Genomic DNA, 20926 nt, shown 5'->3' with positions numbered 1-20926 from the left:
CTCAAGATCGACTTCTCGCTCCCCGCCCCCCGCCGTTCACCCCGCGGCCTCTAGCGGGCAGAGAATCCCGCTCGTCCATAGAGGCCCTGGGCGCATCTGCAGGGCAGGTTGAGCCGGGATATGAGGGTTCACTATCCCCCCTCCCCGTTTCCCAGAGGCTGAGGGCCCGCCCAGGGCGCTGGTGGCCCCCTCGGTGATTGTCCGCGAAGGTCACCTGCTGAAGCGCAAGGAGGAGTCCGCCAGCCTGGCCACACGCTTTGCCTTCAAGAAGCGCTACTTCCGGCTCAGCGGGGAGACTCTGTCCTACTCCAAGGGTCCTGAGTGGCAGGTGGGGCCCCAGCCCGCAGCGGAGGGGTCTCCCGAGGCGGGCTCCCTCGCAGAGCCGCCTCTTTGCACGCAGGGGGAAACTGAGGCCCAGGAATGGGGCAACGACTTAGCAAGTCCAAGCTCTCAGGCCAGGCCCTGCTCACACCTTTGGGCCTGGGGGGCACGGGACAGGCGCATGCGTGCGCCCACTCCCCATCGACGTCCCTCAGAAGGCCCCTGGTGGCGCCCCGGCCGGCCTTCCCAGACGCGAACAGACACGCAGGGGACAGGGGGCGCAGACAAGGCTCTCCTGCCCTGAGACGTTCCCGCCCCGGCCTGTGCCCATGTGCCATCCCACCCCCATAAAACGGGGTCTGCTCGCCCAGAGGCCCGTGCCTGGCTGCCTAGGCGCGCACACGCAGACGTTTGTTCACTCAGCCATGCATCAAACATTTACTGAGCGCCGACTGTATACCGCACAGTGTTCCAGGCACCGGACGTACAGTAGTAAACGAGGCGTCACATCCGTGTTCTTCCGGGGTCGCCATTCAAATCCAGCACCAACTCAAGCAGGCCCGGGACTGACACACTTCTGTGCACGCACACCCGTGAATAATGGCGGACCCTGGGCCGCATTGTTTCTACCTTGTCAGCAGAGCATAGATTCTAGGGTTCCAATGCCTGGGTTCCGATTCGGGCGCCCCACCTCGGGGGCGGGGGGGGTGGTCAAGGGACCTCCTGTGCGCGCAGGCTCAGCCTCACGCCTCTGTGGAAGTTGATGGATGCGGCGAGCTGGGGGGCCGGGTCGGCGGTTGCTCTGCTGTTTGGTGATGACGAGGGGACTGATGCCCGAGAAGGTCGTGGGTTTCCGAGAGAGCGATGGGGCAGGGCTGGGGCGGGGGGGACGTGCACCCAGATCACAGACCCGCGGGCTGGAGGGGCCCAGGGTCCCCGGGCCGCTGGCACCCCGGCGCGCCCTGCAGCGACAGTCCTGTCTCCCAGATGCGCTCCTCCATCCCGGTGTCGCACATCCGCGCCGTGGAGCGCGTGGACGAGGGCGCCTTCCAGCTGCCGCACGTGATGCAGGTGATTGCGCAGGATGGTGCGGGCGCCCTGCACACCACCTACCTCCAGTGCAAGGTGAGGCGCCGCCAGGATGGGGCCGGAGGGCGTCCCCTGGGTCGCACCCCACCCCTGACCGCCACCCCCCAACCCCGACTCCCTGCAGAATGTGAACGAGCTCAACCAGTGGCTGTCGGCCCTGCGCAAGGCCAGCGCCCCCAACCCGGACAAGCTGGCCACCTGCCACCCCGGGGCCTTCCGCGGCTCGCGCTGGACGTGCTGCCTCCAGGCCGAGCGCTCAGGTGAGGGGCGGGGCGGACTCGGGCTCCGCCCTCCCTGGCTGTCAGTCAGCGGGAGTCCCGCCTCCTGGGCTAGCGGTGCAACCCCGGGCAAGTTACTTGACCTCTGCGCGCCTCGCGCTCTTCAAGCCGGAAGTGGGGTTGACAGCACTGCCTGCCTCCCAGGGCTGTGGTGAGGATGAAGTGTTTCAAGCGTTACGTGTGAGATATTTTTTCAAGCACCTTCTGTGTGCCAAGCGTCCAGTGGTCCACGGACATCAAGGTTGCTCTAATGAAGACCAGTGAATAGCCAGACAAGTGTACTACGGTCTTATAACTACCAAGTTGAGGCTTTTGAGACTCCAGGGAATGCCTCTGACCCAGCCGCAGGGTAGGAGATCAAGGAGGGCTTCCTGGAGGAGGTGCTGTTGCGACAGGACCTGAGAAGTAGGCTTTAAGCAGTGAGGCTGGAGACTGGGATGGGGAAGGACGTGCCATAGGCAGGGCCAAGCGCCCGAGCAAAGGCCTGGAGGCGGCGCCAGGAGGGCTGAAGGGTCCGAAAGGGTCTGTGTGGCTGGACTGCGGGAGGAGGCTGGAGGGAGGCGAGGCTACTGCTCTGCTGTGCCAGGGGGCGGGCAGCGGGGCTTGAAGGAAGTAGCGGGTGGGAAGAGCGATTTTAGACGCAGAACGGTCTGGGCTCGGCGACCCTGTGCCCTGGGGGCTTCTGGGGGGGCGACGGGAGACGGTACTGATGGCGCCATGTCCTCCTCAGCCGCTGGCTGCAGCCGCACACACTCGGCCGTCACCCTGGGGGACTGGAGTGACCCGCTGGACCCCGACGCTGAGATCCAGATGGTGTACCGGCAGCTGCTCCTGGGGCGCGACCAGCTCATGTGGGTTCCCCCCATCCCACTTCCCCCGCTGTGACCCGCCAGGCCAGCCGTCCCCCCGCCCCCATGGTCTCCCATGTTCATTTAGTCAGTCTTTCCCCCGTGGTCAGCTGACCTGCTGGCTGCCAGCGAGGGTCCTAGTGCGGAAGTGGATCTTGGATCTCTTGCTGTCGGGGCTGCTGAGACGCGGGCACAGACCTCGGATGTGCCCCTTTTCCTTCCTGGTTGGCTTCACCATCATTCAGTGACAGAGATCCTTTTCCATTCCTTGCAGAGTGGGTTCTGAGCTGGCCTGCCCTGGGTTCAAATTCTGAGCTAGCCACTTACTGGCTGTGTGATCTTGGCCACGTTGCTTACCCTTTCTGTACGTCTGTTTCTTCGCCTGGAAAATAGGGATAATCATAGTACCGACCCCACGGACTTGTTCTGAGGGTCAGATGAGCTAATATAGGTGAAGCATTTTGTAGATGCCCGGTCGCAGTTGGCTTTCAGTAAATGGTAACAGTTATTATCATGCTGTGCAACCTCAGGCGAGTACTTTACCTCTCTGTGCCTCAGTGGACTGTAAAATGGCGCCAATAGTAAGTACCTACGTCAGATACATTTGTCGTGATCATTAAGGGAGTGAATACATGTGAAGGGCTCATGACAGCGCCTGGCGTGCTGTATTTGCTGTGATGGTGGCGGCGGCGGCGGTGATGACCACCAGGAATCTGTAATTCCAGCAGAGAATCTCTGGGGTGCAGAACAAGATTAGGGATCCGGGACCAGCCTTGCCTTCCTCTCTTTCAACTTCCAGGATGAAATTCCAGGCGGATTTCAACATAGATACAAGTCCCGAGGCAGAGGCAAGGAGGGCCTCCAGAGCCAGGGAAGGTAAGGGGTTAAGGGGCCCCTTGTCTTTGCCCTCTCGGCCACCTCCCACAACCTGTCAAGCACACCCCTATTTCTTTGTCCCCCGACTGCCCCGTTCCCAGTCCACCAACAGGTGCGGTGAGCGGGGGGATGGAGTGTGCAGGCTCTTGGGGGCACACGGCCAGTGTGGAGCCTGAGAAAGCCACTGCGTCTGGGTCGCAGGAGCCTGCCCTGGCCTGGCTGAGCCCCCTGGCACCATGTCTCCCACTTAGGGGCCTGTCCGGAAGCCCTGGGCCGGCAGAGAGAGGCAGCTGGCCGCCTGCTGGAGGTGCTGGCCGATCTGGACAGAGCCCATGAGGAGCTCCAGCAGCAGGAGCGGCAGAGGGTAGCCCCGGGCCCCCTCGGGCACTGAGCGATGCCAGAGTCAGCCCAGAAGGACGAGGAAGGAGCCATCGGGCCCTTCTTGGGGCCCCCGGGCCCCCCTCAGCTGTCCTGTACCTTGTCGATGCTGCAGTGTGGATGTGTCTGGAGATCTTCTAGTCTCTGTGGCCAAAGTCCGGAACCCAAGGCAGGAAGCCCCCTGGCAGCGGGGCTGGCCCGGTACTGAGTGAGTCCCGGCCTCTGGGCCCAGGCAGTTGGGAGTGGACAGGAGCCTGACTCATGTGGCTCAGCTGAAAGCCTCTGCCAGACTGGACTGGCCTCGACTCACACCGACAAGCCGGCCTGGCCCTGAGCTGCTGGATCCAGCCGTACGTGAATCCCTGATGCCCACGTGGCCTTGTTGCCCAGACTGGCACCAATGAGGCGCAGCCCGTCCTGTTTTCATGTCTGCCAATCCGTGTAACCTCAGTGACCCTCCTGAGCCCTGCCTTGGCTGAGAGTCCTAACCACAAGCTTCCAGAATTGGGTTCCCTCGGGAATAACGGAGGCTCGGAGCCCAGTGTGCCCAACTCAGACCCTCAGAGCCTGGGATGCCCTGGGCTGGGCTCATGTCCCCTCTTTGAGCCTCAGTTNCCCCCTAGGTTGTCTGCTAGAAATGCAGATTCTGGGACCCCACCCGGATCTACCAATCAGAATCTGAGGGAGTGGGGGGGTAGGGGGCAGGATTTTTAACAAGTTTCCCAGGTGATAGGGATGAATGCAAGACTTGAAGATCACGGGGCTGGGAGATTTTTGTATATTAGGGTTCGAAGTGAGATTTTGAGAATGAATCACAGAGGGTAAGATGAGAACACCCAACTGGCAAAACCGGAAAGGCCTCCAAGGACTCATTTCTGGCTTTGTGTGACTGGAGAGCGGGACAGGTCCCAAAGCGGATCTGGGATAACGGGGACCAGGAAAGATGCAGCGCTATCCCGAGAGTGGCCAGCAGGGGTCGCCTGGAGCCGCGGCATCCGCCCCAGCCACCCAGCATCCTAGGATGTTGCTGAGGCTGATAGGAAGCTTGTTGCAGATCCTGGCATCTGCGTCTACACAGACCCTCCTTCCTTAGGGCAGGGGCTGGGGCTCGAGGAGCCGATCACGATATCTCCCAGCTCCTCCATGTTTTCCCGGAGGCTCTCAGCCCGCACCCCCCCCCCNNNAGGGAGCGGCTTTGTGCGTTGCCTTGGGCTGTGCTTTAGAAGAGCACGTTCAGCCGTGTTCTCTTGGATACCCTCGGCCTCTGCCACCTTCACACCCCCTGCGTTCCCGGGGACGAGAATTAGGGGGACCCTCCAACTCTGCCCAAGACTGAGAGAGAGGCAATGGTCCTGGGGTCATCATTTTGTTGCAAGCTCCCTGAAGGGGGGGTGGGGTGGGCAGAGGCCCCCAGGAACAGAGCCACCCACCCAGCCCCCGTCTCGGCAGGAAAAAACTGAGTGAGGAGGAGAAAGACCATTTATTTCTCCACCCACAGTGGGACTGGTAGGTTTTCAAAAGAGCAATCGCTGGCGTCCCTTTAAATCTTGGCTGACTTCCACCGTGGCAGCCAATCAACAGAGGCGGAGCTGGTGAGTTGCCTGGGCAACAGGCCCCTGGTTGGCCAAGGCCATCAGCCACCCCACTGCCCACTCCCAGGGGACGGGGAATGGACTCTTTGCGGTCCGGTCCGCTTTTTTAGACCTGCGGGCCTAAGCTCGGCCTCCACCAGCCTTTGGATCTCGGCGTCGGGAGCGATTTGGTGGAGAGGACAGGACGGGGAGGGGACAGAGGAGAACAGTGCCTTTATCTGGGACAGACATGAGGCCCGGCGATGGGAGGGGAGAAGAAGGAGGTCAGAGTCCCAGACGGATGAAAAGACACAAGCACAAAACAAGATCGCTCTAGTCCCCGCTCTCTGGCCTGCCCATTTGCAAAACTGCTGACTGGCCTGGGGCGCCCACCCCAGGGGCCCACAAGTGCCCATCAGTGGGTAGCGGAGGGGGGGTCCCCTTTCCCCCGGGAGCCCAAGCAGGCGCCCAGGGGCTTGACCTGAATCCCGCCTGCAGACAAGGCTACACAGATGTGCTAGAGACACGGATGGGAGTCCACAGGGAGTGTCACGGGGGTGTTCTGTCTCTTCCCCCCCAGCCTGGGGGTAAGTAGAGGCACGTGGGTGTGCGTGCATGTGTTCAGCGTGAGGGGGTGGGGCTCTGTCTTTTCGGTAGGGAGGCTGCAGAGGCTTGGTGTTCTTCTCTCTGCCACCCTCTCAGGGAGCTGCAAGTCGGGGCGGCTGGCCTGCCATCCTCCTCCCATCGTTTCAGCCGCCACCAGCCAAATCCCCAGGATGCTTCTGGCTCCTTCCGCGGGCTCCTCCCCAGCCCTGAACCTGGGCCACCAGGACACACCTGGTGAGGCGGAGTGAGGCAAGTGCCGGACTAGGGGCAAAGCAGGAGGGAAAGTGGGCAGCCCCGGGGCCTCAGGCCTTGGCTGCGGCCTCGGACACGCCCTGGGCTGTGAGCTCGGCCAGCACGTTGTCTAGGTAGCTAGCGTCCGGGTAGCCATGGCCTGTGAGGTTGGATCCAAACTCCGTCTTGTGGTGGATCTCGTTCCACACCACGGTGTCCGACTCGCCTGTGGTGTTGGACGTGCCGATGGTGAAGATGAGTCTCCGGTCCCAGGCGGTTATGAGCAGCCTCAGAACCTGGGGGGCAGGCACCGCGACAGGAGGGGGAGGTGAGCGGAGGCCACAGGCATCCCTGCCCTTGTGGCTGGAGCCCCTCCCACCCGGCCTCCCTCCCGCCCTGGCCAAGTGGAGGTCCCTCTCCTCCGCACCTTCCTAGCCCCGGGCATTCGCGCTGGCTGCCCAGCTTGGCCACCTCCTTTCCTAGATGGACCCCCCCCCCCCCAGTAAGAGCTCTTCCCAGGCTATCTGCCAGTGTCATCTGGGTCTCCAGTTGAAGGCCCTCAGCTGTGTTTGGTTTACTAAAGAGCCATTTTGTGACTTCTTTGGCAAACTTCAAAAGCCTGGAGATGTCACATGAAAATCAGAATTTCTTCTCTTGAAAAGCAACAAGTGAGGCAGGCAATCCGTAGTGCGGGTGGTGAAGAGCCTGGACCACGTGGGTTGAAATCTGGGGTCTACCACCTACGAGCTGTGTGATCCTGGGCAAGTTACTTGCCCTCTCTGAGGCCTGGTTTCTTTATCTGTAAAATGGGGTCAAGACCTTGACCTCATCAAGCTGGAAGTGAGACAAGGTGTATGAAACCACCTTGCAGGGCTGGACACGCACTAGGAGGCAATGGGCAATGTTGGCGAGGGGAAGAGACAGGGACTGGGAGTGAGGGGGGTCCCCGGCCTGCTTCCACACCCCTGCACCCTCACAGCACCCACCTTCCGGCCCTTCTCATTGTTAGGCAGATAGCAGTGGCGCGGGAAGCCTCTTGCGGTGAACTTCTTGCCTGGGTTGGGGTGCTCAGGGCCCTGTGGGGGGGGGCNCCATTGGAGTACATGGCCACGAGGCACAGCAGGTGGTACATGTGGCCGCAGCGGCCCAGGCGGCCCACGAGCTCGGGGCGCACGCCCTTGTGCCGAAGCACGCCCTCGTAGCCGGAGGCCGTGACCAGCCGCTCCATGCAGATGGTGCAGTCCTGACGGAGGGGCAGAGGGGAGACTGACTGGCCCAGGTCAGCATTGAACCCTTGGCGGGGCCAGGCCCTCCGGCCACCAAAAGGTGGCAGGCCGCCCCCTCTGCGGTACCCACTTGTCAAACGGAGAGGACACCCCCATGCACTGCAGACACGCAGCAGAGGAAGAGATGCCCCCCCGCCACCCCCCGCCTCGGGGGATTAAAGCAAAACTTAGAACATTGGGTAAAAAAATATGGGTGAAAATAAGATACAAAAGCCGTCAACCATCCAAAGATTGATAAATGTGATTCTATTAAACCTATGCGTTTCTGTTCATCAGAAGACACTGTGAAAAAGGAAAAGGCAAACCCCCAGCTGGGGGGAGAGCCTGTAACACACGGGACCACGGGAGGAGACGCGGGTCAGGGGCTGGGCCCTCGGCCCTGGCCAGTGTCCTCCGGTGGGGACTCACCTCATCCGGCGGATTCTTCACCTTCTGCATGTACCTTCGAACCACATCCTCGGGGTTCTTACCTGCAAGGACACAGCGGGGCGGGCTTGAGGGTGCCCAGGGTCGCCCCCGCCCCCCCCCACGCCCCCAGGGCTTGGCTCAGGACCCGGTCAGGGGCCAGAGAGGGGTTGGCAGGAGTCACACGTCAGCGGCTGACGTAATCAGAGTTGGTGGCAGAGGGGGCAGGGGAAAGGGAGCTGAGATCAGGAGATGATGGAGGTGGGGTTCTGAGTCCCGAGGGGTCAGGGTCCAGGGTCGGGTTAGTGGGGTCAGAGCCGGCGCGGAAGGCCTACTCTTCTTGAGGTGTTTCTTCTTGGTCTTGCGGCACACCCCGGGCACCCCGGGCACGGGCTTGACGTCGCTCTTGCTCACGGGCGGCGGGTGCAGGATGGGCTTGGGGGCCCGGGTCAGGCACACGGGCAGGCCGGCGGCACACAGCAGGATNCCACCAAGCGCTCCGGTCCTTGGGATTCCCCCGGGCCCCACCCACCTGCTCCGGGAGGAGGTGGAATGCAGTGCCTCCTGCGGGCCCCGCCCACCCCAGTGTCAGGGGCCAAGGGGCCCCGCCCAGCAGCCCGTCAAGGGGCGGGCAGGTGGGGCTGCCTCCTCGTGGGCCCCGCCCTTCTGCCCTTCTCACCTGCCAGAGCCGGATGCACCGGCCCCGTACCGTTCAGGTTCTTCACCGGGAGCGCGGGGACCCTGAGGGGGGGAAAGAGGCAGCAGCTGGACTTCAGCCTCCCCCCCACGCCAGAAGCTCAGACGACTCTGGTTTGGCTTCCGGCTCCTGGCCATACTTGGACTTTTTGTCATTCAGAATGATCACCAGGGACGTAGACAGCCTTCTGTTATGGGGTGGGGTGTGATTGGGACCTCTGCCCTGGTTATAATGGAATGGACTCCTAGACTTCCCTACTCCCTTGTGAGAGCTTGGGCTCGAACGGCTTCCTTCCACCGGCCACAGTGCCTGAAACCCATTAGTGATCACTGTAGCCATTCCAGGATTTCTCCAAGTTTCCTATATGGAGCCCTAGTCTCTATAAAAGGTTCTGGAAAAGAAGAATTCAAGGTTCAAATAAGTTATGAACACTTCACTGTCTCCTTGGAAATTCACAACATATATGAGCACCTGAAAGGCTCTGATAAGTCCTGAGTAAGGAAATAAGATTAGCCATGATAAATCCAGGTTTTCCAAAGACATTTTACATGGAACACTTTTTTCCCCTCTCGAGGATCTACTGATGACAGTTCCTGTAACTAAGGCATTGTCCCCTCCTCAGAGGAAGAGGGCCTAAGAAGACAGCCCATTTCCCCTCTTTTGCCTTCCTCCACCAAAGGACTCTGGATTTTGAAATCAGCCAGAGCTGCGCTCATACCTCAGCTTAACAAGCACTAACTGTCTGGGTGACACACGGTACATCAGGCACCTCTCATAAGCCTGTTTCCCGTCTGTAAAGTGGCACCTTCCTTATGTTTGCCCTGAGAAGCCAATGAAATTCCGCCGGTCAAGGGCCCAGCACCTAATAACGACTCTAATGGCATTAACCATGACCATCACCCTGTCGATGTGTAACCCTGGCTGAAGAGCTCCACCTCTCTGCACCTCGGCCACTAAGCCACAGTGTATCTTCTCTTCACCTGGGAGAGGAAATCATGCAAGTACTGCAGTGACGAGCTTGGGCGAGTCACTCGACCTCCGTGACCCTTGGTTTCCTCATCTGTAAAATGGGGATGATAATACCTCCCCTACGGGGCTGTTGGGAGGGCTGGAGGAGATCTGCGGTGATCTGTACAGAGTGATGTCCGCGGTGATCTGTACTCAGACCTGCCTGAGTCTTCAGGGCTTCAGTGCTCGGATATGGAGCTGAACTACGGTCTTGCTGTTGATGGGCCCGAGATGCTGGGTGCACGAGTGCTCTCAAGGCCAGGGAAGCCAGAGGGGCCTGGGGGGCGTGCCAGGAAGGGATGGGGGCAATGACGGCTGGGAGATTGCTGCGACCACCCCGAGTGCTTGCCTGCAAAGGCCTGTGCCTGGCCAGTGCTGCCTCAGCTGGCCCTGGCAGGTGCAGCTGATACCAGGGAGCTGCTGGGAATCAGCTTTAAGCAAATGGTGTGCTTGGCAGGCTCAGGTGCAGCCTCAGTCGCTCACATACACACACACACACACACACACACCTGGGGAACAAGCGCTGTATTTACTTGCACACATATACTTGGGGAGCACACCATGCCCACAGGTACACAGATACAGACAGATACACACATAACACGAAGGCACTGCACAGACACCTCCCCAGATCGCACACACAGACACACAAACAGACCACCCCAGGCCCGTGCACACACACACACCTGCGTGTAGACACAGAAGCACACAAACACCCGCACGCCAGGGAACACACACATGCACACACGGATCCCGAAACACACGCCTCGCAGTGTCTCCCAGATCCAGACATGCGCAGTGACTTCTGCATGGAGGACCCCGCAGGAACACGTGCACACGCTTCAGGGAACACGCCGCACACATGGAGCCTCGCACACGCACACGCCATGAGGGCATATTCAGGGGGACAAGAGAGGCCGGCTCACCCACCACCCACAGTGCACGGGGACACGTGCGGCTTTGCACGCACATGGGACACACGCGGACACGCCGATTTGCACTGCACATGAGGACATGTATGGACACCCTATGACCCCCCCTCCCCCAGACACACCGACACACAGATACTTGGCTGGGGAGGCCCGCCCTTCGCACACACAGCCTCTCCGCTCTGCCGGCTCAGCAACGCAGGCTTATCTGGGTCCACTGGAGCCCTCCCCCCACAGCCCTTGGAAGGGTGTCTGAGTGTCTGGAGCGGACGTCAGGGTCATTGAACACTTCAGTGACCCGAAGCCACTGAACGCCACTCCTGCACGGGGTGCCACTGGTGGGAAGGTACCACAGGACCCCCAGCGCCTGGTCAGTTGAGGTGTGTGTGTGTGGGGGGAAAAGGTGCCGTGCCTCAGTTTCCCCATCTGTAATGGGGCTAAAGCCTTGTGAGGGTCCAGTGAGTTAAAGCACACAAAGCTCATAGTTTGATGCAGGGACGTGAGTGGAGGATTTTTTCCTTGTAGCAGCCCGCTGGGACCCAAGAGATGGAGCGGAGTCTCCTTCTGACCCTCGTGGGGTTTGTCATAATCCTCCAGGACCTTCCTGCGGGGTATCTCCTAATCTTACCCCTCCCATACTCTTCCAGGAAAGCAAAGAGGCATGTACCTCCAGCTTCTCCTCTTCCCTGCCCCCTCCTTCAAGAGTTCTAGTGTAGACGCACTGTTTAGGTGTCTCCCCCAACTTCTTCCTTCCCTTCCATCTCATGAAAACAAAAAACAAAAAACCTTTTCTCCAGGGCTAGCGGTCAAACGGGCAAGAACAATATGCAACGTACAAACTACTACTTCTTTTCACCCACCTGTGGCAGACATCACTAATCCATCCCTGCACTCTCTCAAGCTGAGCAGACATCACTAATCCATCCCTGCACTCTCTCAAGCTGAGCAGACATCACTAATCCACCCCTGCACTCTCTCAAGCTGAGCAGAATCCTCCTCACAGCCTCTACCGATCAGAGAGGACAGTTTGCTACCCCAGGTCTATCTCGTGCCCAACATCTGGTCCAGCTCAGGACCCTGGTCTCGCTGAGTTTTTGGCCTCAGAGTTAGGCAGGGGGTTGCCTCAGGAAGGGAAGGTTTGAAAATCTCAGCTGCCTTACAATTCCTGGCACCCCTTAAAAAAACCCACAAAGCTCAATTTACAAAAATTCGTCTTNTCATCAAGAGCTGGGGAACAGTCTCAGGCAGCCCCCAGCCTCTCTTGCTCTGCAGGCCCCCTGAGAGAACCCAGGGTAGCATGGTTCCCACGATGCCCAAGCGTGGGAGCCACCCGGGGCCTCCTTTTGATGTGGGATGCGCTGTTTCCTCCGAGTCAGTGAGAACATCCTTCTGTCCTGGACAAGCGTCTGCTGCCCGCAGGCCTCCCGGAAAGGGGGTTGGCCCGGCACTTGGGGCTCCACCCTCTTGGGGCCCAGCCTGGCAAAGGGTAGGAGGAAGCTGTCCTGCCCCCTTGAGATCTGCTCTGACCAGAAGCCAGGCCTGGCCACCCCAGGGTGGAGAAGGGTCCCACTGCCACGCTGATTTCCCTGCTGTGTGTCCTACATCTGCCTCAAGGCCTCTTCTCCTCTCCCCTCAACCTCGGACGGCCCCTACCTTGCTCAGAGTAGAATCCGACCTCCTTGCCCTATGTGAGAGAGCCAGTACATAACCCTTTGCCTTGTGCTCACCCCTCACCCATTCTACCCCAGCCTCCCTGCCTCCCTGCTGTTTCTCGAACATGCCAGCCAGATTCCCACCCCAGGGCCTTTGCACTTGCTGATCTCTCTCTCCCAGAATGCTCTTCCCTGGACAGTCTCATGCCTTGATCCCTCATTTAACACAGGTTTCTGCTAGGGTGTCACCTTATCAGAGACCTTCCCTACCACTTCACTCCAGAGAAACTTCTGCCTTGGCCACTACCTGATTGATAGATTGACTGTCTTAGTGCCATCCGTGACCTGACTTCAACCCTAGCATACGGCGCACGGCAGATGTTCAATAGACACCTGGGGCATGAAGGAAGGAGGCCAGGCCGAATTTTGTGGGAGCGTCCTGTGCAGATGCCTCGTGTGCACAGGCTCAGACACTTTCTCCCGTGTGTCCTGTGCACGCGGGCAAAGTGAGCCTTGAAGCATGTGTCTCAGACCAACACCTTCTGTGGCCGCCAGTCCCCTGGAGATTCTCTGCCAGCGCTCCTTTTAGAGCGAGCATGCCCTTGGGCAGCCTGCACAACAGCCCACCCAAACTGCGAGACTCCCACTCACGGGCAGAGGCCCCGTGGAGAGGTTAGGGGAGCCCAGGCACTGCACGGAAGCGGCCTTGGGGACTGTGCTACAGACGGACAGGTAGGGGGCTGTTCTCCAAGGTCTAGAATTCCAGGTACTATGTGCCGGGCGCCGCTGCCATGCTTCATTCACTCCCTCATCTAATTGTCCCCCAAAGTCTGTGACATCCCATCTAGAGAGAGGGAAACTGAGGCACGAGAGGTGAAGTAACTCGCCAGGATTCCAGCCCGGGCCGTCAGACTGCAAAGTCTGTGCCATAACCCGAGTTCTCGCCCCGCAGCTTAGGGGCCCTAGGCAGGAGGCTCTGAGAAAAACCAACACAAAACAAAACCAGAATTCATCCGAGATAAAAGGGAGGAGGATTCGGCATTCCTCCTTGCCACGAAAGGGCAAACAGAGGGCTTCACGTCTGCGCTGGCTGGTCGGCGAGGCTCAAAGGCAGGATGAGACCATGCGACATTTGCCTAGCTGCTCACGCGGTTCCTCACACTGTTCCCTGCTCTTTTCTTGCCTGGGTTCATGCTGTCTATTCCCAATCCACATCTGTCCTTTGAAGACAGGTCCAAAGGCCACTGTGTTCATGAGGCTTTTTTTGATCCACCTCAAGTGCATTCCTCTCTACCCTTTCTTTTAAATCCTAAGAGACTATGGACGCTGTTTATCTCTATATATTTTTAAGGATACAGACACTTCTATCTCGCTTTCTAGTGTGGTTCCACTCCTGTCTCCTCCACCAGACTGTGAGCTTCTGAACCAGCCCTCCGACCCTGGGATGGCGGACGAAACTCCACGCACATGGGTTCTCAGGAAGTACTGAAGAGAGGAAGATTGGTCTACTAGCTCTGTGGCCCCGTCAGAGGCAGGCCCGGTGCCCTCACAAACAGCAGTTCTAATACCAAGTGTGCCCCTAGAGACAAGGTGGAAGCAAGAATGGCAAATACATAGCGTGTGTGCTACTACGGCCACTTCCGCACCCACGGCAGGCATCACCAATCAATCCCAGCACTCCTTTCCACAACGCCGAAATGCAACCTCAGACCCCTCCTCAGCAGTGCTCCAGGAAGATGTCAGTGACCATTCAAGCGGAGATGGTGCACGAGATGAAACGTCTGTCATTTGTTTTGGGAATAATGGGCCCGAGGCCAAGAGAGGGGAAATGACTTCACTAAGGTCACCTAGCTGGTTAGTGGTGCAGCCGGCACTAGTTCCTGGAGTTTCTGAGTCAGCGGCCAGGGCTGAGTCCGCTGGGCCGACCTGCGGGGCCATCTGTGCCCTCCAGGTGGGCTGAAGCTCTTGACCTGGGCTGGCTGGGGCCCAGGGAGGCCACATCAGCTGCACACGTGGGCCCATCTGTCCTAGGAATAAAGGGGCTCAGGACCCCAGGGAAGCAGGAAACCACATGGACTTGCCCTTTAGTGCAGCTGAGTTTCCATCGCTCTGCCCACATCTGGCTCCCTGCCACCCCACCCCCCCCACGCCCGGGGCAGGTCCCAGGCATGTCCCATTCTCTGATGATGGTTTCCAGGTCCCATGATCGACACCTGGCACTTACCCTGTGGTCCCTTGGGGGACCTTGGGAGGCTCTGGCCTCAGTCATTCGGGTCTAAGTGGGTGAGGAGGGGGCAGAAGTGAGAGTGCCGGACCCTGGGAGAGGGAAGTTGAGCAGCACCTGGGGAGCGCCCACGTTCCTTGGGCCCGCTCCCCTCACCTGACCCCCTGGCCCCCACAGTCCTGGGGCCCAGCCAAGTCCCCACTCTCACCCCCTCTGCACGGCTTGCAGACTTGGAGGACATCACAGTGAGCTCCGGGGGCCCCAAGGGCCCAGCAAAACCCATAGGCCATCAACGGCCGCTGTCTGGAGGCCTCGCTCACTTCCCTTTCTGCCTGGACGAGGCTCTGAGCTTCTACGGGCCTCAGTTTCCCTTCTGTCAAATGGGACCCCTCGGCCCTGCCCCTGTCCTCTCCTGGGGGATAAACGGTGCAAAACTTCCCTAGAGAGACCTTATGAAGGGCGGCTGCCACTTAGGGCCGGATTTATCCATGGGCCTGGGTCCTGGCATCACCCTCCTTCCACTCCCTGGTCCCCTCAGGCCCCCCAGAGCAGTGCTCCGNGCTTGCAGAGGGGAGTGTGTGGTTTGGCCTCCCAGGGAGCAGGGCAGGAAGTGCTTCAGGTCTGGGGCTTGGGGGTGTTTGGTTTGACCTTGTGGTGAGGCGCCTGGGAGGGAGCAGAGACTGCGCACCAGCGAGGCCAGGAAAGGGGGGAGGGTGGGCAGGCCAGAGGCCCAAAGGTGACACGGGGACATGGGGACGGTGAGACTTTTCATGTTGTACCTTTCGGTACTTTGGTGTTTTTGAAGCACTGAAATGTGATAGCTATTAAAGAACAAAATACAAATCCTTTAAAATAAAAACAGGGGCGCCTGGGTGGCTCAGGAAGCATCCAACTCAGGTCATGATCTCACGGTCTGTGAGTTCGAGCCCCGTGTAGCGCTCTGTGCTGACAGCTCAGAGCCTGGAGCCTGCTTCCGATCCTGTGTCTCCCTCTCTCTGCGCCCCTCCCCCGCTTGCATTCTGTCTCTCTCCTGGCACCTGCGTTGGCCCGCCTGTAGCATTTTCCCAATATCCAGAGGGAACCTCTTAACCTGTTAGTCACGCCAGTCTCTTTCCAGCTGACCACACTGCTGGCTTCCATGTCACGCGGAGTCAAAGCCAAAGTCCCCCCACAGCCTCAGGGCCTCATTTCATCTCTGACCGCAGCATCTCTGGCCACACTGACCTCCTCAAACATATGGGGTCTGCTCCTGCCTCAGGGCCTTTGCACAAGCTGCTTACCTGTCTGGAATGCTCTTTCCCCAGTTCTCTGCATGGCTTTTTTTTTTTTCTTAACCTCCTTTAGTCTTTGCTCAAATGTTACATTCTCAGTGAGGCCTCTCCTGACCTCTTTATTTAAAATTATATCCCTCTCTTCCGTGCTGATGTGTCTTCCGCTCTTTATTTTTCCTCTGCAGCAGTTACTCCTCTCTGGACCATATTCTAGAATTTATAGAATTTATTTGCTTAGCTTATTGTTTGCCTCTCGCTCGACTGTGGTTCCAGGAGGGTAGGGATTATCTGCTTTGTTCACTGTTGCATCCCCAGGGCCCCCCCCAATGCCTGGCACACAGTACTTGTTCAATACATATGGGTTAATTCATTAAAAAACAGATGAACAGGGGCGCCTGGGTGGCTTAGTCGGTTAAGCGTCCGACTTTCGCTTAGGTCATGATCTCGCGGTTCGTGGGTTCGAGCCCCGCGTCGGGCTCTGTGCTGACTGCCAGCTCAGAGCCTGGAGCCTATTTCAGAATCTGTGTCTCCCTCTCTCTCTGACCCTCTCCTGCTCACGCTGTCTCTCTCCTAGAAATAAATAAAAATATTAAAAAAAAAAAAACAGATGAACACAGTCTATAAGGAAGGTAAAAAGAAACGGCCAACGGTGACACGTAAAAACATGACAGATAAAGGGTTAATTGGCTTAATGCAGAAGGAGCGCGTGCAAATCAATGAGGAAGCAATAAATAACCGAAGTGGAGGATAAGCAAAGGGAATAAACAAGTAATTGGCAAAAGAAGGAGCCGCTGGTGGCTGGAAAACAGGCGGGGAGAGGTTCTCAGGCTTGCTAAGAACCGTGGGATGAAAATGCCACTCAGGCAGCATCTCTGTGCCACCGCTCAGGCTGACACGATGCACACGTCTGACCGGGACGGAGGGGCGCAGCACGCCTTCCCGCCGCTAGCTGGTGGCATGGAAGGTGCAGACTTGAAAACGCAGGCACTTGGACATCCGGCCTCCTGCTGGACAGCGGCCCGGGTTGCCGGCCCCGCCTCACAGGTGCAGAAACTGAGGACCAGAGTGGGCAAGGAGCTCCCCTGAGGTCCCACAGGGAGAGAAGGTGCCGAGGCTGGGCCCATCCGCTCCCCCCCCCGGGCTCCCTGACACCCTATGGAATCAGGGCGGGACCTTGGCAGGAATTCTGTGCGGGGACAGGCGGGGGGGAGGTGTAGGGCACCCCAATACCCTGGCACCCGGGGATTCTGCATCACAGTCCTGATTGGGGGACCTGGAGCGAGCGCCCGCCTTTCGGAGCCTCGTCTCCTCACACGAACAAAGGGGAAAATCGGACGTGCCACGCTGGGCTTCGGTGGACATTCAGAGAGGCGATGCGCGTAAAAGGCGAGAGAATGAAGCCTGGGACGGAGCGAGCGCTCGGTAAATGGAAACAGGCCCACAGCTGCCCCCCTCTCCCCTGCACCACCCCTCTCTCTCCCCCCTGCACCACGGGGGCTGGAAACTCTGAGTCGGCCCCACAGCTGTGTTCCAAATTGCTGGACGCTGCCCTCAGGAGACAGGGCGGATCTTCCCCACCCCTGCCTGTCCCCCAGGCCCAGGCTGCCAGCTGGCTCCCCGCCCCGTCACGGGGGCAGTGGAAAAATACCTCTGGCCGCGCTGGCTGTGTGACCTTGGGCAAGTCAGTGCTCCTCTCTGGGCCTCTTGCCCTGTCCCCCCGCCGGGGCCGGGATGCGGATAGGGGGTGTATGCGGGGTGGGCAACTTTAACGCTCTGCGCGCCACGGGCCATCCTGAGCCAGCACGCGTGAGCAGTGGTGGTTTTAGCTCCATTTGGCAGATGGGGAAACTGAGGCTAGGGAGGGGAAGCCATGCCCCCAAGGTCACCCAAGGGGAAAGGACTAGACTCTGGGTCTGTTTCCGTCCTGAGGGACAGAAGGAGGTGCAGAGAAGGGAGCAGGGAAGAGCAGGACGTGCAGAGAGAAGGAACGACAGACAGACAGATGGACGCAGAGACACGGGGAGACACAGAGACCCCATTGCCAGCTGAACTGTGTCCTCCTAGAATGCCTCCATTGAAGTCCTTACCCCCAGTCCCTCAGACACGTTGGAGATGGGGTCCATGGGGAGGGGACAAGAATGAGGTCTAAGGACATTAGGGCGGAGCCTAACCGGTGACTGGCGTCCTCACAAAGAGGAAACTGGACACATAAACACGGAGGCTGAGAGACCGTGGGGGGGGCTCTGGGGGGAGGGGGACCAGCGCGGGGGGCTGGCTGCCTGGCTCCTCAGAGACCCCCAACTCTTTCCCCTCTTTGGCTACGCCTAGGGCTCGCTAACCCAGGGAATGGATGCCCCGGCCTCAGGACCCAGGGTCTGCTACCCCCACCCCCCTCCTCACACGCCCCCCATTCCTGGGCAGACTCCACTCAGAGCCCGAGTATTTTTAGCCGGGGTCCCTCAGAGAGGAGGATTGGGGGCCTTGACCCAGTCTTGTCAGGCTGGCCAGGGTCCGTGTGGCCGGGGACGGATGAGAAAGCCCTCGACGGTCCGCACCCCCCGCTTCTCAGCCAATGTCTGTTCTCAGAGAGGGTAACAAATGGTTCCCAGGAGGAGAAGAAGGGGCAGCCGCACAGACGGGGCGGGGGGNAATACTCAGCACAGCACCCCCAGGGAGAAATCCTTCCCCCCACAGCCCTCTCGAGCTCAAGAACACTCTATAGATCCCCACTGTGGGTGGCACCAAGCCCGGCTCCCCTAAGGCCCCCACACTGGCTCTGTACCCCCCACTTGGGAGAAATCTCAGCCCTTGCTGTTTCAGCAGGAAACCTCCATCCTTGCATGGGGTCCGGAACCCGCTGGGCTCATTCCCACCTCCACCTGCACCTGCAAGGCCGCTGCCCCGGATGGTCTGCTCCTGACCCGCACCTCACACCCCCAGCCATTCCCTGCCTGTGCCCTGTTCTCCAAGCGCCCCTGAGATTGCATGTGCTGTTCCCTCTACAAGGAACAGCCTTTCTCGGATCTGACTACCTCCTCAGAGGGGCCATCCTGGACCACCTCATTCCCTCTCCACCATATACCCCCCTGCCCCGCTAGGTCCCCAGCGCTTCCCTCTCTCTCCAGCGACTGTGTTCATTTATTCGCTTGCTTGCCGTATGCCCATCTCCCCACCCCAGTCTGGGCCCCATGTGTCTTGCTCAGTCCTGTGAACACACACCCTCAGTACATATTTGGAGAATTAATATTGAGCAATGAAAGCTGAGTAATTCCCAGCCCGCTCTGAAACCGTGGATTGTATGAAGTTCAGCCGTGACTAAGACATTCACTTCACCTGCAGACCCACTGAACACATGTGGGAGAGTTGCACAAAGCACAAAGCTCCTGGAACGGTGCTTACTTGCGGTCACTATGTAGGACACTCGCCAGGATATTCTATTCTATTCTATTCTATTCTATTCTATTCTATTCTATTCTATTCTATTCTATTCTATTCTATTCTATTCCTCCCTCCTGCAGCGCCTCCTCAGGAGGACTTCTTGGCCGCCTGGGGGCTCCTCTCTGTTGGCACGGGGCCTGCCTGAGGCTGGGAGCACACAAGACGCACCTCTGCTGGTCACCACCGCTCACGCTCACGCCCTCCCGCAGAGGAATGACCCGAGGTGAGGGCGCAGGGAAGGGTGAGGGAGGCAGGGGCAGCTGCTGCAGGCCACCTGAAGAATTAGGAGGAATTCTCTGCTTGTCGCCCTGGCGGTGGCTCCCTGGCCCCCGCACCGACCCTCTCGCCGGATGACCGGAGTCCTAACTGCCCTTGCTGCGCTAGGCAAGGAGGAGTTGAGGAGTCTCCTCAACTGCGATGAGGAGACGCTCAGGCACATGGTGTCGTCCCCACACAGTGGAGATCCTGTCCCCATTTGCCAGATGATGAGGCTGAGTCTCGATGAAGGGGAAGGGGACACCTCAGACCTCCTGGCTGAGAGGGGACCTGAAAGTAAGCAGTCACTTTCAAAGGGACAGAGGCGGACAAGGCAGCCGTTTTAGGGTCTCTTCCCTTCTCCAGGCCTCAGTTTCCCTTGGTAAAAGAGGAAGCCTGCATGCACGGGGTGACCTCAAAGGTTGTATCCAAGCCGACCTTTGCTGGTCTTCCCTGGGCCCCACCACAGTGATCTAAGCAGAGCTGGCATGTGGTGCCCACCCTCCTCTGGGGCACGGCGACCCACCCCCCCACCTGGTCTTTCCCCTTCTGGTCTGTCTTAAGGTCAAGGTCTCTGCTCTTCCTTCTCATTCCCACTCTGGGCTGAGACTGATGGAGATGGGGCTCAGGGCCGGCAGGTGACAGCCTCCTGGGTCTGGGGGCCTGGGACAGCTTCACTGGAGAATTTCCATATTTGGTATGATGGGGGGTTCCTTTCCTCAGTGAAATCCTGCTGGGAAAGCCAATTCGCAGGAGACTCCATAAAGGGCTGCTCTGGCCAAAACGAGAACAGAGAGGCTGGCTCTTGGGGGCCTGACTTCTCCAGTATCCACCACCCCCTGCCGCCGCCAACCCAGGTCACCTGGGACTCTCTGGAGCGGCGGAAAACCACATTAGCCCGAAGTAATGGTGACATTCCAGGTGTGGCCTATAGGGGACATATTCTGAGCAAGTGGCTAGTGCGCGCTGTGGCCTCCACAGGAGGGACTGAAACCCTCTGAGAACTCCAAGACGACACCACACAGACTCTGAATTCCAACCTCTGCTCTCCGGCTGGGGGCCCGTCAGAAGGTAGCACACCTCTCCCGGCCTCAGCCTCCCCAGCTGCAGCATGGGCATGAGAGAACTGTCTGGGGTAATGAACGAGCCGCGGCAGACGGACTAGCTAGCAAGCGACAGGCGTGGAAGACACGCGTTGCTGCCGCTATAGCCCCACGGCTTGTGAACCGTGCAGCCTCGGGGTAGTTACGGGCCCTCCCTGTGCTTCGGTGTCCTCGTCCGGACCTCGGGGATGATGACCGCACCTACCTCGCAGGCAGCGTCCCTGGGCGGGAGGTAAACCCGCGGGAACGCGCTGAGGTGCTTTAATTACTGCTTGGCACAAAGCAACTATTTACTAGACGCTAGAATGTACTGACGCCTGTGACTGTTAGCATCAGTGTGATTCTGCGCTCCTAGCCCCGGAGGGCCGCCACCCTGCGCCCGGGGCCCGTCTTACCCGGGCGGGATGGAGGCGCGTGCGCTCACGCCGGCGGCGCGCTGAGGCCCGGGCCGGGGGAGGTT

The 20926-nt window shown here is 59.3% G+C and overlaps 2 protein-coding genes across 2 annotated transcripts in view; one reads left to right on the top strand and one right to left on the bottom strand.

Moving 5' to 3' along the window:
* The window catches only part of RASAL1 (RAS protein activator like 1), a 28074-nt gene extending 23673 nt beyond the window's left edge, over window positions 1-4401 (top strand). Inside the window, exons 9-14 of the mRNA XM_077747997.1 lie at window positions 156-328; window positions 1309-1446; window positions 1535-1670; window positions 2419-2539; window positions 3336-3412; window positions 3664-4401. Coding sequence (XP_077604123.1) covers window positions 156-328; window positions 1309-1446; window positions 1535-1670; window positions 2419-2539; window positions 3336-3412; window positions 3664-3803 — 785 coding nt within the window. The 3' untranslated portion in view covers window positions 3804-4401. The remainder of the gene's footprint in view (window positions 1-155; window positions 329-1308; window positions 1447-1534; window positions 1671-2418; window positions 2540-3335; window positions 3413-3663) is intronic.
* An 850-nt stretch (window positions 4402-5251) lies between these two features.
* Window positions 5252-20926, bottom strand: part of DTX1 (deltex E3 ubiquitin ligase 1) — a 33266-nt gene continuing 17591 nt past the window's right edge. The window contains 7 exon segments of the mRNA XM_077747963.1: window positions 5252-6494; window positions 7185-7288; window positions 7291-7441; window positions 7893-7954; window positions 8225-8386; window positions 8569-8630; window positions 20862-20920. Coding sequence (XP_077604089.1) covers window positions 6270-6494; window positions 7185-7288; window positions 7291-7441; window positions 7893-7954; window positions 8225-8386; window positions 8569-8630; window positions 20862-20920 — 825 coding nt within the window. The 3' untranslated portion in view covers window positions 5252-6269.

This window comes from Crocuta crocuta, unplaced genomic scaffold (assembly GCF_008692635.1).
Source record: "Crocuta crocuta isolate KB4526 unplaced genomic scaffold, BGI_CrCroc_1.0 scaffold29, whole genome shotgun sequence".
Classification (NCBI taxonomy): domain Eukaryota; kingdom Metazoa; phylum Chordata; class Mammalia; order Carnivora; family Hyaenidae; genus Crocuta; species Crocuta crocuta.
The sequence above is the reverse complement of the archived record's forward strand: the minus strand, read 5'-3'. Positions and strand labels throughout refer to the sequence as shown.